Raw genomic sequence first — 13467 nt, 5'->3', positions numbered from 1 at the left:
TCAAAAGGGTAGTGTGGTTTGATTAATGTCTTGTTTAGCTCAGAGCCCCTTGGAGGAACATGTAAAATCTGAGTAGAGACAGTTATGTAAAAGGCTCATTGTTGCCTATGCTGTTCTTCAGAGAACAGACACAAGTATCCTGGGACAGGCCTCTGCGTTGGATAGTGAAAGCCTTGCGCATGTCTGTAGTGCCTTGCCAGAGCACTGCACAGACTCTCCAAGGCAGGCTCTTGGCACCGTGTGAAGAACTTGATATTTGCTGGGAGGCAGGGATTGCAACAGATAATTCTTGGGAATTGCTGCAAGCAGGCCCAGGTCTTCAGATTTCTAGATGCATCTTTACCACCAACTATTTGTGTTCCCCAAGCTGTAGTTTCCCATTAACTGACCTCTGTTCTCATCGTATTCAGCCTTTGCTGGATCTCAATTAAAATTTGAAGTGTTAGATGAGATTGTTGCTTTTGGGGATGAAGTAGCACCATGATTCTGTTGTTTCTGGCTGTTGCAGACTACCAGTCAGTAACACAGTTATCTTCCTACCTTAAAATAACTATGCATGTTTCAGAAGAAGGTTTCTTCTTGTGAGGGAGCTTTAGCAGTGGTCAGAGCAACTTTCCACTACTGAAAAAGCTCTGGTATTTTCCTCCTAAGATTGCCATGCCAGACATGAAATTGCTCCTCTGCAGGGTCCACTTAATTCCTGTCTCTGATGTTTCTCACCCTGCAGGTAACCTGGAGCAAGCCAACGAAGAGCTGAGAGCAATAATTAAGAAAATCTGGAAGCGCACCAGTATGAAGCTGCTGGACCAGGTGGTGCCCCCCGCAGGTGGTGAGTGCAGGATCTTGTCCCAGTCTCTGAATCTGTCTTTTTCCCCACCTGACATGTCCTACTGCACCTCGTGATCATCAGGTGGAATATGGGGGACTAGCTTTCTTCTACGAGCTGTTACCTGTATTTCATCAGGCTGAGATCTGTTTCTGCCTGCACTAACATGAATATCCTGTTCTTACTGCTGAGAAATCAGGGAAGGAAGAAAAGGTGCATAAGTAGGAGTTAGAAACCTCTATTCCTAGATCCTGCCCCAATTTGATTGTAGGTATTTGCTCCCCTGGACATTACCTGGTGCCTGCTAGGGGCAAAGGAAGCAGGCAGAGCTAAGTAGCTCCAGGGAGGATGATATGGACTTTATCTGACTGCATAAGAGATATGGATTTACACTCAAGTTAAGGATGCAGCCCCATCTCATAACCCCTTCATATTTAGCAAAACTACTTTCACTATGGCATATAACTCTTTTTTACTCGCATAACTGCTTTCTGCTGTGATACCTGTCAAAGACTCGTGTACCTGGGGACATTCCTCAGACAGTCTGAACTGGTGTGACAGATTGCTGTGGATGTCTATGCAGCATCCCTGGTAGGCTGTAATTACCAGGCTTCTGGGCACCTCCTTTGCTAGGGTCCTTGGGACCCCAAGTACATGGTCATCCAGTGTGGCCTTCACTGACCTTCCAGGTGTCTCCAGAGGCCATAGCACAAAACAGCACTTGGCAGTTAGTCAACAGTTGCAGCCAGATCCTGAACCTTGCTGAGCCTGCCCTGAAGTCAGTGTACCATGTCTCATAAAATTTCCAGTGGTTTTGGAGAAGGGAGGAGAGTTACCTGGAAACTAAAAAAATTAGTGCACATTTTGGCTGACTGACAGTTTGTATTGAGTGAGACTACAGCAATGACTGCATTTCTGGGGAGAGGTGATTGTTTTGTTTCACTCACACTTATGCTAGGCACAACCAGACAGAATTTCAGTGCAGAGAAGGGCCAGATCAGATTTGGGATGGATGGTCAGTCAGATGCTGTTGGTGAGCCCAGACTCTGAGTATGTATTACCCCAGGCTATCACAAGGCAGAGCAGCATGATCCAGACTGGGAGGCTGCTGCTATAGCAAGATCGTATGTGGTAAACCAATACCAAAGACTGCAAAGGTTAGAGGCACTTCACCATAAACAACGTACGTCCAGAGGTGCATAGCTATAGGGGTTCTCTGCCAGCAGGGCCAGTCTATCCAAATGCCACGTGCACTTCTCCTCCTGACTACCTCCAGCAAGCTCTGGCTGTGGAGCAATTCATTCCTTCAGCCCTGCATCCTGATGCCATAAAAAGCAGAGATGTACTGCAGGGCCTAGTGCTTCTGCTGTGAATTGCAAGGATCACATTAGCAAATACACTGTTTAAAATCAGTTGCTTATTCAATTTATTTTTTTTTTTAATGCCCCTTTGCAGATGATGAGGTGACCGTCGGGAAGTTCTATGCCACCTTCCTGATTCAGGAGTATTTCCGAAAGTTCAAGAAACGTAAAGAACAGGGATTGGTGGGCAAGCCCTCACAGCGCAACGCACTCTCCTTGCAGGTGACAAGCGGGCACAGGACGGACAGGGGTGGTACAATAGAGGCATTTGACCCCACTTCCCTCTCAACCATTCTGGGGCTTGTAGTGGGCTCTCCCCACTGGAAAGAAAATTGTAGACCCCTTGAATTACCACATCAGTCCTTTTGGATAAACATGTATGTACCACAGGCCACATCTCTTAGCTCTGCAGTTAGAAGGCACAAGTGAGGTATATCCACAGTTTATCAATCTGCTAGTAATATTTGAAATCTGGATTCCTTTTAGAGAACAGGTATGAAGTGCCCAGCAGACATTTGCTTATTACCACATTTGTTCTACCCTTTCTGGGGGAAGTCACTGTTAGCAGGGTCAGGGAGAGCGTGTGGCTAAGAGGCAAAATCAGTTAAAAAGCAAAAAGTATTCCTGGATACCAAGGCCATCCAACAGATGTGGCATCAGGCTCTTAAGACCTGGGATCTGTTCACCACTGTGCTACATGTTCACCAGGTGGATTACCAAGCTGTGTGAAAGAATGAGAAAGTCCCATTGACAAACAGCACCATTTATGTCCCTCAAGCATCCATTAAGGAAGAAGGGTGTCTCTGGAGTTCCAGCAAGCTAAAAAGTGCTGTGATGCAGGCACAGATAAAGACTGAGGTCTCGGCATACCCACAGCTTACCTCCCTGGAATAGATTCCAGTCAGACAGGGGTTTGAGGACTGTCCAGGTCCAGATGCCAGAAGTTTAGCTATTAAATATTTAAGCTGCTGATTAACAAGAAGAGACTTTCAGAGGCACTGAGTACATGGTTCAGCTGGAACTGTGGCTGCTCTAGGGCTTCTGGTTGTGGATCTGAGAACCCAAAGTTGAAAGCATGCAGACTTGCTTAGTCAAGCCTGTGGGTTTATGTCTATGTCCTGTTGTGATGAAGCCAGGGGACTAGCAACAAACATTCCTGGGTTGGATTGCTAAGAGTTTCTCCCTCTCTAAGCTGGAGATGAAAGAACAGAATTTGTTGGTGTTTTTCTTGGAGATGGGGATGCTATATTAAGTAAAAGGACATCACAGTGCTTAGGAAGAAATAACACTGCGTTTATTTCTCATATACCCACTCGGAGATATGAAGCTCTATAGTTTGCTGTTTTGCAGGCTGGTCTTCGTACACTTCATGACATTGGGCCAGAGATCCGAAGAGCAATTTCTGGAGACCTGACAGCTGAAGAAGAGCTGGATAAGGCCATGAAAGAAGCTGTTTCTGCTGCCTCTGAAGATGATATCTTCCGGGTAGGTGCTGAACAAGTTTGCAAGCTGAGGCTAGACCAGTAGCTGAGCTCAGAGTGCTACATTCTCTTTCATGCACTCTGTGTTTCAGCTGGGCCCTCCTTGTTCTCTAGACCCTACTAGAAAACAGAGTGGTAGGCTCAGGGTGCCAGGTCCTGAGATCTTTGCACAGTTTTTATCCCCTTTTCCTCTCAGTGGAAGTTTCCCTCATAAAACCTAAGTAAAATCAGAATGAGATTGGCCAAAGGGTCTGAAGAACAAATCAGTTCAGCCATCTTACAGTCTGCAGAGCAGCAGCCAGGCACACTTCAGTGTTTTGTTCACTTCTCCTTTCAGTGGCACAAGTAGCATCCTTCCAAAAAGAACACCAAAATCCAGTAGAGCTCCTATGGAAGGAGGAAATTTTCTGAGCAAGTTACCTAAATCTTTTCTTTTTCATTCTTATTTCTTGTAATTGTCTCCTGGTAATATTTCCTCTCCTTTGGCATTTTCCTCCTTCCTTACAGAAAGATGCTGTCAGTCCCTTTCATTACTCATCATCTAAACAGTACATAACTGGCTCATTAAATCTTCCTTTATTTGTTCCTCCAGGTGATTAATAGTTTCTGGTGATCTTCTCAAATTCCCTCTCATGTCTAAATGTTGCTTTGCAACTGTACTGTGAAAACCAGAGAGCAGTTACCTGGTTCTTGCATCCCTACCCAGTCCTGCACTCTCAAGAACGGTGGGAGATGTAGAGACACCTCTGCCTCACTTATGCACCTGGCCGGTCCTCTGAAATATCTTAGAAAACTAAAGCATGAACCTAGTCTCTCTGACAGAGAAGTCCATGCACTATCCTCTGGAAGAGAGAGCACCAGTGACATCATGCACACTTTGGTCTTCACGTTTTTTTTCCTCAACAACAGGCTAAGCAGGAAACACCAGGGCTCTTGCACATCTTCTCACTCACAAAGGGAAAATCATTCGTTTTTTTCTGACAGAGAGCTGGAGGCTTGTTTGGAAACCATGTCAGCTATTACCAAAGTGATGGCAGGAGTGCTTTCCCCCAGACGTTCACCACCCAGCGACCTTTGCATATCAATAAGTCTGGCAACAACCAGGGAGATACCGAGTCTCCATCTCATGAGAAGCTGGTGGACTCTACCTTCACTCCCAGCAGCTACTCGTCTTCAGGTTCCAATGCCAACATCAACAATGCCAACAACACTGCCCTGTGCCGCTTCCCCAGCCCACCCAGCTACCCCAGCACTGTCAGCACGGTGGAAGGCCACGGGACCCCCTTGTCACCCACCATACGTGTGCAGGAGGCTCCTTGGAAACTACCTTCCAAAAGGTAAGCTTCACAGCGGAGTGAGTCAAGGGACTAGGTACAGGAACATGCACGCAAACACCAGAGCACTGCTGCCGAGCTGAAGCCCCCCACCAGACATTGCCCAGCCTGCAGCCTGGATTGACCCTCCTGGTTCTCCACTTGTGCCAAAGCCCATGGTACAACAGATATGCATCAGCTGACCACTGAAAAGCAGCAGCACTCTTACTGACCAACACACCTGATTTGTGTGGGCTTTATCATGAAGAAACCTTTGTGAGAACCAAAAGGAGCCTTATTTATCCCTCCTTCACCACAGGGAGATGTTTTCTCAACTGGTAAATGAAAGAGCCTTGCAATTCATTTCTTAAGTGCCCCATAGGGAGTTTTGTAGAAGTCAGTTGTTTTTCATTCAGCGGGTCACATCCCTACAGAGATCACCAAAGGCATTCTGGGGGGAGGAGGGCAAGGTTTTCAGAAATGCAATACTGTGCAAAGCAAAGGAAATCCCTTTCTCTGGACAATTTTCAGGCTGTCTACACACAGATGACTAATATGAAAGGATTATCACTTTTGTCAGGGAGGAAAGAGGAGGGTTAACCCTTTCAGTAACAGCAGGAATGAGCTGAAAAATTTTTTTCAGTGCAGAGCATGGGCAATGTGAAAAGGTGGAGAAATGCTGCCTCAGCAAAGGACAAAATAGGATAATAAGATGGAGGAAATTCAGTGGGTGCAGAACACACAAGTAAAAAGTCCAGTGTTTTTTCTATTTCATGCCTTCCTGATGGAGGCCACAGGAGTTGCACAACATGTGTTACCATCTGCCCTCCCCCTTGCTGACTTGTGCTGATGTGACACTGCTAACATGGTGTTCTTTTCTCTCCTTGCTTCTTCGGGCACCCTCCTTGAATTAGGACGCATTACTACGAAACACTGGGACGGTACGTGTTCTCCCTCATGCTCTAATTCTCTCTGGGTGTCAGACCCATTGTTTGTCCCATTGAAAGTCCAAATCTCCATCAGTGCGGAATATGAGCACTTCTTTTTGGTGTCAGTAGGGCTGAAAAAGAGGTAACGATCACCATGACATCTTCAGACAATACTCCCAACTCGGGGTTTTTCTGCCCGCAGGCAGGTAGTGAAGCACGGACTGTTTCTAGCTGGTCTCTAGATTTGCGGGTTGTTTTAGAGTTTCTAGCTGGGGTCACACATCTATACACTCTTTGATCACAGCACAGTGAAATACACCCTGAAATGTTCATACAAAAATTTTGTATGGTTTTGGCTAAACACAGTGTGTTGAATAGGGGCAGCTGCCATGTCCTGATTTTCTCCCCTTTGCACCTTAGCAGTTTTACTTGCCTTGCATCTCAGGAGGAAGGTCACTCCAGCACTGTCCTACAGGCTGTTTTATACCATGCATATTCACATTTCTCCCAATGCATTTTGCTTAAACCAAATGATAAAATAATGTTTCCTATCCAGTCCCTGAAGGATGAAAAAAACCTGCCACACTGCTCTCTCCTGCAAATGCTAGTGACAGACTGACATTGGCTCCAATACCTCCATGTCGGTGTCTCGAAGATTCACACTACCATCAGATTTTTACTTTACCCCTCAGAAAACACAAACTCGGAATGAAGTGTAATATGAGGGCCAAGATGTGAAACAGAGAGACAGAGGAGGCAAGCAGCGAATTAAGGGCTGTCACACTTAAGGGTTTGAACAAATCCTACTGAATTCAGCAGAAGCACTCTGCAGTTAGTGATGAGAAGAAAAGGACCAAAAATGAAAAAGACAGCAGGGAACGAGGGCGTGCACAGGAGGCAGAGGGGAGAGATGATGCAGAGTAATGGATTTGGGAGGCAGAGACCATATACCACAGAGCTGAGAGGATTACTGTTAGTGTCTAGGAGGCTTCTCTGAAATTCATAACCAAGGCTCTAGCAAGAATGGAAAAATCTGTATTTCCAAGAGTCCATCTCAGATTTTACTTTGAGTTCAGTGAGTTATATCTTTGGAAATGTGGTCAGTGTGATGTGCACATTTATAGAATACATGTAGTCACAAATGACAATAATATGTTTACAGTATTGTTCAGCATTGATTTAAGAAACTCTTCCTCGGAAAGAGGACACAGACAAAGGTTGGTGCTTTGTATTTGTGAACTCTGCAGTTCTGTTCAGTCATTGATTTTTCTATGATAGCTCTTCAACATTATAATAAACTGAGACAGATGGAGCCTGTCATTCTTGTCTTTATAACAGGTTGTCTTTACCATCTCCATATCTTGACTTGTCTTTTTTGCTCATTAGCTCCAGTTCCAGAGACAGCCAGCTGGCAATTGTTTGCCAAGAGGAAGTGTCTCAGGATGAGACTTATGATGAAAATTTGAATGAAGACGTTGAGTACTGTAGTGAACCAAGTCTGCTCTCTACCGAAATGTGAGCTTTGCAGCTTTAGTCAAGGTGTTTGGGTGGTTCTTTAATTAAGGGGAAGAGGTGGGAAGAGGTAATGTTTTTCTACAAAAATGTCAATTTATGGGATAAGGCCAGAAGACTTTAGTCAGACAACTCAAATATCAGGAAATATTTTTTAAAAAATGCAGTTCAGCCCTGAGAAGTAACATTGAAAAGGATATCTTTCACCTAGGATTTTCCTTCTCCTCTGAATGAGACATCTGGATCTGCAGGGCCTCCCCCCCAACATTCACTTCTACCATCTAATGTTCCCAGATCTCATCTTTAGAGCGTTCTCTGTCTCATGGTCTCTTGTTACTGCTCCTGGACCAGTTATAGCTCGAAGCTAGCTTGCTATTGCATCCATTTAATAGCATGATCTTCCTGGCTTCCCTGCTGGAAGAGGGGTTATTTCTGTACAGTATCAGCTCCTTTTCTAGAATCTCTCTGTTCTCCTTTCCAGGCTCGCATACCAAGATGATGAAAACAGACAACTTACTCCACCAGAAAACAACAAAGCAGAGGACACCCGGCACTCTCCGAAGAAAGGGTTTCTGTGCTCCTCAGCTCTAGGTAACCTCCCAGCATGACACACGGGCTGTGCTCTCCTCTGCCTCAACTGAGTTCTCACATCTCGCTGGAGGAATCCCAGCATGTGTGGGCATGGGTGTTGCTGTTTGCTGCATTTAGCTCGTGAGACCAGGAATCCCACGGCGTGCATACGATCCTGACCATGCACATCGCTCTACTGACTTCGTGCTCAGTCAGTAGATGAATCTGTGGCTGTTTGGATAGTCCTTATGATCTGTTTGATTAAGCCCTCCTGGGAATTAGGGGACTTTATTAGAGCACTGTAGACTCTCCAAACAATCACCAGGGAGTCACCGAATGGGCTAGCCTTGAGTATATGGTATTCTGTCCTGGGTGTATTCAGCAGGGAGAAAGGAGAGATTGTCTCTCTTTTCTGCTACAAGGAAAACAGTGAATTTCAGATTAAGTTAATATGATACAAATTTGCTTTCTGCTTTAATTGTACCTGGAGATTTTCAAGTGCTTGAGCGTGCAGACTACACTCAGGTGAAATCCATGAATCACAAGATTTTATTAAAGTATCCGGACAAATGTGAGAGTCTGGAAGAAAATGAACTCTTTTATGCAGAATATTTTTCAGCCTTTTTCCTGAGTACTGGTGTGGAGAAAAGGGACATTTGGGGGAGAAACTAAAACGAATCATGTACATAAAATATATACATATAAAACAAAAGTGACAGAGTAGGTAGTGTAATGTTTAAAGTGAGGCTACTGAGTCTTCACTGAAATCCTTCAGGATACTTGTACAATTGAGTATTTTAAAAGCATTTATGTTATTTCAAAATTTAAAATATTAGGCAATGACAATTCATATATCTGTCTTTAAGACCAAATTTGCAGTAAGTCCTTGATACAATGCTTCATTAACTACATTCTAGTGAATATTTATACAGTGCTGTCATACTCATTTTACTAGGTGGGTTTTTTTTCCTCTAGAAAGAGGAAATACCTTTTATCTGCATTGTAGCATTTGTTCTCTGGTTTATAGCATGTTTCCTCTAACCTCTGAGAGGCCCTTTTCTCAACAAATCAATATTATAGATACTTACTATTTTCAGAATTCTAATTTTCTTTCCTTCTTCAGAAAAATGTCAACAGGATCAAGAAGTCCACAAAATATTTTAGTGTGCCATGCAGCTCTATCTTTAACACTGGATTTATTTGCCATTCTTCAGAAGTAAAGCCTGTGCACTTGTTCATAAACATACTTTGCGATACTTTTAAATTCCTGTATAGGGAGTATCTTTCTCATATTGACAGAAGTAAAGTTTAATTTTATAGTAAGTAAACAATGTGACTGTTTCAGTAGTTCCCCCTAAAATATTTTTTTTTCAATAGAAAAAAAATGCTTTTTTTCTCTTCCCTTCTTTCCAAATTTTGAAAATGCTTCACGTCTATATAAGCAGCCTTCCATTCACCAGTGAATTCGACCATTGATTAATTCACTTCCATTTGACCTTGCTATAGACACAGCCTCATAAACTGTGGTATGTCTGGCAGCTAAGGGACACAGATCACATGCAGGCAGGAGGCCGATGTCACCTGAGCGGCCTGACGTCCCCTCCTGCCAGTTGTGCACAGCCGGGCACAGCACCAGAGCCTCAGCTGCCATCATCAGTCCCACTGGGGGCTTCACCTGAACCCGAGAGGTCTGAGAACAGTTCCACTGCTTAGGAGGGAAATCAGCTGCATGGTATCTATTAGGACAGTGTTTTAAAAGAGGAAAAATAAAAATCATCATCCAGAATTTTATCTTGCAGCTTGCCTGGAAGGTAGTGCTGTTGGTCCAGGGTGCTTGACTGCTTTTTGTAAATACAAATGCTTTGAAAGGGGCAAAATGTTGAGGGAAAGTGGACAGAGCCTACAATGTGGGTGTCTTTGCTGTATCACCAATAGGACTGCACTAAAAGAAACTGAAAACAGGTTACCTGCAGTCTATTATGAGTGATGGACACAGTTGTGTGTGATTGCTGTTTCAGGTCGGAGAGCATCTTTTCACTTAGAGTGTCTGAAAAGACAGAAAAACCAGGGCGTAGACGTCTCGCAGAAGACAGTTCTGCCTTTGCATTTGGTACATCATCAGGTAAGCATTAATAATGACAAATAGCCCAGCGATGTAACTGACACTCTACCACCTGCAGTGCCCCCACATTGTATCCCAACTAACTTTTTACAAACCATTAGGGATAGTTTCTCACCCACATCAAAGGTTCAATTTTTTTAAATCGTATATGCCATCATGTTCATTCCTGCTTTCAGGATTTTTATCATTCCCAGAAGAATGCAACAGGAACACATCCTTTGGAGTCAGCAGTTATCATTTTCTGATGTCGATGAAAGTGTAAAATAAAAAGCTAGCTAAAGGATAAAAATAACTACCCAAATTGCATGCTGCAGTGCAATTACACTGGCTTTGATGGTAGTATGCATATGAATAAAATGTGCAGGGTCTACTTTCATGTTAATTAAAGGTAACCAGTAACTGTAATTAATCATTTTAAAACATAAACTGATTATATGTAGTTAATCAGCTTCTTAAACTGATTTGTAACTGTATTCAGCGGCCTATCAAATGTATGCTTAGGCACATACCTAGGTGATTAGCCAGCTGACATAGTCCAAAGTAGATTTGTGTCTTTTAGCTTGATGCTGCCACTTTTTGTCACCATAAAAGAAACAAGTGCAGATGGTAGTGCCAGCCATGCAAGTGGGACATCCTGCTCCGTGCAGTCCCCCAGGACAGGGCAGAACGGCCTTCCCACCTCCTTAGGCTGCCACAGGAGCAGAAAATGCCCCGTGGCAGTGATGGGAGGAGTGAGAGATGAGCACGCTTGAGGCTCCCTGGCTTTTCTCACCTCCACTCTCAGCCAGTTATCCTTTAAGGGTCAAGCTCCAGAAAGTAGTGGTCTGCAGAGTTACAGCTGTGGCAGGGACAACCAGCAAATGTGTTAGGTCAGGGAGGAGTGAGCAGGAAACAGCTTCCCACAGCAGCAACAGCCCTCCTGAAGCTTCCTGCCCTCCCACAGCAGGCCAGGCAGAGGGGACACTTGCCTCCCACCCTCTCAGCCCACCCGGCTGGAAGAATCGCCTCCCTCCAACCTGTACAAAATTGGATGGAGCTACTTCACCCTTCCTCTGCCCAGAATACAGCTCCAAACCTAGAGGGGTGGGGCTCTACCCACCCCAGTGTCACTCAGCCAGCCTGCAGAGTTACCCTGAAATAGGCATCTGGCCTCCAGCTGACAACACTCAGCAGTGTTCATATGTTTACAAAAATGTTAGCCTACAACAGTGCTTAAAACAAGAACAGGCTTAAAACAAGCGGAAAGGTTGCCTCTGCTAAGCGCAATGGAGTCAGTTGCTCGTGAATGCTTGAAAAGGTATTCTTACAAAATACTCACACATCATGATTTGTGAATATATGCAGCTGAAGCTCAAAGCAATCCCTGCAAACTTCTTTCAACTTCCTCAGAACCTTATATTTTGGATAAAGCAACTTGTATGCGTTTCTGCCAAAGCTGAAAAACTGGTTCAGTTGTCCTGCCTGACAGATCTAGAGCTCTCCTTGAAGTCCTGGCATTTTAAGGGATGTGCTGAAGCCATCATAGCCTGCAGGGCAAGACTTATACAGATGAATTTTTAAGGGCTTTCTTTCTCACTGAAATTTGATAGGAGTCTGACATCTAATTCCTGAGAAAATCTCAGTGAACCTTGTAGGTGACAATTAATTCTTTTGTTCATCTGTCACTGAACTCATCAGCACAGCATGGTTGTCAGTTCCTAAAGATTTCAGTGGCAGATGGACTAAGCTTCACTGAATGTTAGATACCTTAAAGTCAGCGCTCTAGTTTAAACCAGTCAGTTCAGTCCCGCTGTGGTCAACAGAGGGAAAGAGCATCCCCAAAGGGCAAGTATAAGTCTCGTCTATGTCTCATCCTCCAGATAGCATTTTTGGGCAGGTATCAAAAAGAGGTTGTCTCTCTACACAGCTTATACTAAACATATAACCTTCAGATAGCTGAAGCTGCGTGAAACTAACCCCAGCCCGAACAAGAGGATTCTCTGCAACACAATTCACATGCATTTGTATTTTCTATGCTTTTATTTCTTTGCTCTTACTAGGCAGCAGTGAGCTCTGTGAGATGAGCTTATGACCCTGACAGCATTGCTTATGAAACAAGGCAGCAGTCACCATGCATAAGACATTAGATCAGCCCAGAGGCTACTTGAGAAATTTCATGGAATCATAGAATACCAAGTTGGAAGGGACCTCAAGGGTCATCTGGTCCAACCTTTCTTGGCAAAAGAAAACTTGTTATAAAGGAGGCTGGATGACTCAGAGGTTGTGTATATGATTACAGGAAGGACTGAACGGCTCAAAGTATAATTATCAGATATTGATCCTCCCACCAGCAACAGCACATGCCTTAAAATCCAGCGGTGGATTTATAGTTATTGCCAACTGCAGACACATCTAAAATTCACATCTGGTATTCATTCGGGTTCCACAGCAGACACTCACAGAAAACACAGCACTTGGCAGTAAAAGCTAGTGGTATGGGTGGTGGCAGTGGTGGGAAAGTGAATTGCTGTCTCACCCACTGGAGAAGAGGTGGTGTTTCTGGCAGGGCTGTGGGGAGCGGGGCTGCATCCCTCCTGTCGGTGCAGTGTCTCCAAGGCTGAAGAACTGCAGTCGTGAAAGTTCGCAGTCTGGTGCTTGGCACTAGCACAGGACACACCGTCGAAAGGAAAGCTTGCAAAATGAGTTCGCAGGAAACGTCCAAACCGTTCCAGGAGCTGGCAGCCGTTTTCACAAGCCTCGAGACACTCCAGGCCTTTCTCGGGTAGTTTCTCCAGAGCCTCCGTGTTCCAGCCCCGCTGCTAAGAGCGAGCTCTCACTCGTCTTGTTTCTCCTTTGTCCACAGGCGTTAGCGGTGGCTGGCCTGAGTCCCCTGCTCCAGCGAAGCCATTCCCCCACCATGTTCTCTCGGCTGTGTGCTACTCCCCCCGCTACACCCTGCAGCCGTGGCTGGCCGCAACAGACCATCCCGACTCTGCGCCTCGACGGGGCAGAGTCCACTGAGAAGCTCAACAGCAGCTTCCCGTCAGTACACTGCGGCTCTCGGTACCCTGACGACACCGGCTGCAGCAGCCCGAGGAGAGCCAGGCCGGTCTCCCTCACCGTCCCCAGCCAGACCGGAGGGAGCAGCAGGCAGTTTCACGGCAGCGCTGGCAGCCTGGTCGAAGCGGTAAGGCTGCAGAGTCCCTAAGGACACAGGCAGTGTCAGGGCCAACTGGAAACGCAGCCCGCAGAGGAGCGGGGAGGCAGATATGTTGCTGCTCACAGTGCCAAGAGTAGGGAAGACCAACTCCGAGCAGGGGTTAGCAGCGTGACTGGGAGGAGAAGGGCCGCTGGGGAAAATACAGCAGTAAAGA

The 13467-nt window shown here is 45.3% G+C and overlaps 1 protein-coding gene across 6 annotated transcripts in view; it reads left to right on the top strand.

Moving 5' to 3' along the window:
- Nucleotides 1-13467, top strand: part of CACNA1C (calcium voltage-gated channel subunit alpha1 C) — a 498678-nt gene that overhangs the window by 477280 nt on the left and 7931 nt on the right. For 4 of the 6 annotated variants that reach the window (XM_042795184.1, XM_032986290.2, XM_032986291.2 and 1 more), the window contains 9 exons: nt 728-829; nt 2282-2409; nt 3538-3672; nt 4653-5005; nt 5896-5922; nt 7297-7425; nt 7904-8013; nt 10011-10114; nt 12957-13280. In XM_042795184.1, the coding sequence (XP_042651118.1) occupies nt 728-829; nt 2282-2409; nt 3538-3672; nt 4653-5005; nt 5896-5922; nt 7297-7425; nt 7904-8013; nt 10011-10114; nt 12957-13280 (1412 nt within the window). Of the gene's footprint in view, nt 1-727; nt 830-2281; nt 2410-3522; nt 3673-4652; nt 5006-5895; nt 5923-7296; nt 7426-7903; nt 8014-10010; nt 10115-12956; nt 13281-13467 lie in introns of all 6 variants that reach the window. The other 2 variants (XM_032986289.2, XM_042795182.1) reach the window with 1 other exon arrangement.

Source organism: Tyto alba, unplaced genomic scaffold (genome assembly GCF_018691265.1).
Source record: "Tyto alba isolate M040663 unplaced genomic scaffold, T.alba_DEE_v4.0 Super-Scaffold_21, whole genome shotgun sequence".
NCBI lineage: Eukaryota > Metazoa > Chordata > Aves > Strigiformes > Tytonidae > Tyto > Tyto alba.
Note: the sequence above shows the minus strand (reverse complement) of the source record. Positions and strands in the feature narration are given on the sequence as shown.